Source organism: Geospiza fortis, unplaced genomic scaffold, assembly GCF_000277835.1.
Source record: "Geospiza fortis unplaced genomic scaffold, GeoFor_1.0 scaffold46, whole genome shotgun sequence".
NCBI classification, from domain to species: Eukaryota; Metazoa; Chordata; class Aves; order Passeriformes; family Thraupidae; genus Geospiza; species Geospiza fortis.
Genome location: NW_005054586.1, coordinates 525,682 through 527,750, shown reverse-complemented (window position 1 = coordinate 527,750; position 2,069 = coordinate 525,682). Strand labels below are relative to the sequence as shown.

The following is a 2,069-nucleotide window of genomic DNA, read 5'->3' as shown; positions in this document are numbered from 1 at the left end:
ACCAATCACACAAAGCAGAAGCATATTGACAGGAGTTCTATCCAACCAGTGTAAGCACACGTACCTTCAGTCAAACAATGCTCGCTCATTTTGAATACAATACCTGCTTGTAAGCATTAAAATACAATCCACAGGGCTCCATTATTAAGCTTAGAACTTCCTAATATCTTGGTAGATATACTTTTCTGTAGCTTAGGGAGGTATTCTAGCCAAGCGTTAATACACAGACCATGGTTCTATTTGTCCTTACTTTTCTACTTCTTATAAACACTTTCTGTAGACAAATCTTATGGCTACAGCTTAACTCTAATCACACTTCTGCTGTCTCTGAGGCCTGCCTTTTGCAGCTTTCCCAAACCCCTCTGATTTTCTGGATTCCCACAGGCAAGGAGCAGCTGAAGAGGTGTTAGTTGCAAACGAACACAGCTCATTCCCACTGTGGGTTCCTTCTCCTTTTCAGGAATGAAGTACTTCCCTGAGGCAGACATCCACTACCAGGACAGGCTCTCAGGGGATGGCCAGCTCCTGCCTGAGAAGTTCAGTGGTTTCTGCAGCCTGGAGAAGTTCTACAATGAGCCCAAGGCCCCTGACGGGCACTCGTACCGCCTGCAGGCCTGGCTCTTCGGCAGCCGCGTCCTGCAGTACGCCGATGCCCTGGAGCACCTGCTCAGCACAGGTGGGGCTCAGGGAGGGTGTGGGCTGGAGGGGACTGTGGGGTTTGTGAGCTTTCCAGGACGAGGTGAGAGATGAGAGTCTGACTCCATGTTCTCAGAAGGCTGATTTATTATTTTATATTATATTATATGAAAAGAATGTTGTGCTAAAACAATACTAAAGAAAGAGGATTACATCAGAAGGCTTTGCAAGAATGGTAATGAAAGCTCGTGACTGACTCCTCAGAGTCTGGCACAGCTGGACTGTGATTGGTCGTTAATTAAAAACAATTCACATGTTTGGATAAACAATCTCCAGGCTCTTGGGTTGCTGTTGATAATTGCTGCCCCGAGATGTGCAGGATGTCTCTGCTCCGGCCTGTGCAACTGAAGAACGAGTCTGGGCTCTTCACTTTTCGGTCTTGAGGTTGTTTATTAATTCTTATCTATAAAATTTTCTTTCTGCTCAGCAGGGCAGCCACAGGCACTCTGACCACCCTCAGGGCAGTGTTGTCCTTTTATACTACAAACTTTGTATAACATATTTACCCTTAATTCCCAATACCTATCACCTGTGTTAGACAGTGCACTTCTACTCTAAACCAGTCCCAAAGTGCCAACATCACTGCAGAAAATGGAGAACAAGAAGAAGAAGAAGAAGAAAGAAAGGCTGGACACGCCCAGATTCCTCCATCTTGTCCCCATAACCCCCATACCAAAATTCCTAAAATCTACATTTTCACCCTGTGATTATTCTGTTATTACACTATTCAAACCTCTGTGACTTTCACGTCCTCATACAAAGTTGGTAACTTGCTCCAAGGGTCAAAATCAAATTCCCAGGTGTTCTGGGCAGCATGCCAGGGTCTCTGAGACCCCTGACGGGGTCCTTGGCAACTCTGGACACCTGGAGGGATGTGCTGAGTTCCAACACCAGACCACATTCCAGAGTAGGAAAACATGGAGAAGCTGAGGCTTCTCATCTTCCCAGGAGAAGAAATCCTGGTGAAGGGATAGATGGTAGATAGAGAAATTCCTGGTGTTTTGCACATGTGGCATTGCAAGTGCACTGTGTGGAAAGCAAGCTGGTTACCAGCAGGGATGATATCCATGAAATTCCACAGGAGTTTGGAGTGGCTGTCTGCCCATGCACTTTTCTGAAACTGTGGAAATAGATGCAATAGATTTTTCAAGAAATGCAACAGTAACAAAGGACGTTACAGCTCCTTCTGTCCCAACCTGCAGCCTGTTCTCCCCTGCAGGTCAAGGCGTGGTGCTGGAGCGCTCTCCTTACAGCGACTTCGTGTTCCTGGAGGCCATGCTAAAGCAGGGATATGTGCACAAGAGATGTGAGTTCCTGCCAGCAAAGGGAAGCTGCTTGCCCATAATCTCTCAGAAGTCTGGTAGTTAGCTTTG

At 46.5% G+C, this 2,069-nt stretch overlaps 1 protein-coding gene across 1 annotated transcript in view; it reads left to right on the top strand.

Annotated features, from left to right (window-relative positions):
* NDUFA10 (NADH:ubiquinone oxidoreductase subunit A10) overlaps nt 1–2,069 on the top strand; it is a 29,401-nt gene that overhangs the window by 1,241 nt on the left and 26,091 nt on the right. The window contains exons 3-4 of the mRNA XM_005429927.2: nt 461–676; nt 1,916–2,002. Coding sequence (XP_005429984.1) covers nt 461–676; nt 1,916–2,002 — 303 coding nt within the window. The remainder of the gene's footprint in view (nt 1–460; nt 677–1,915; nt 2,003–2,069) is intronic.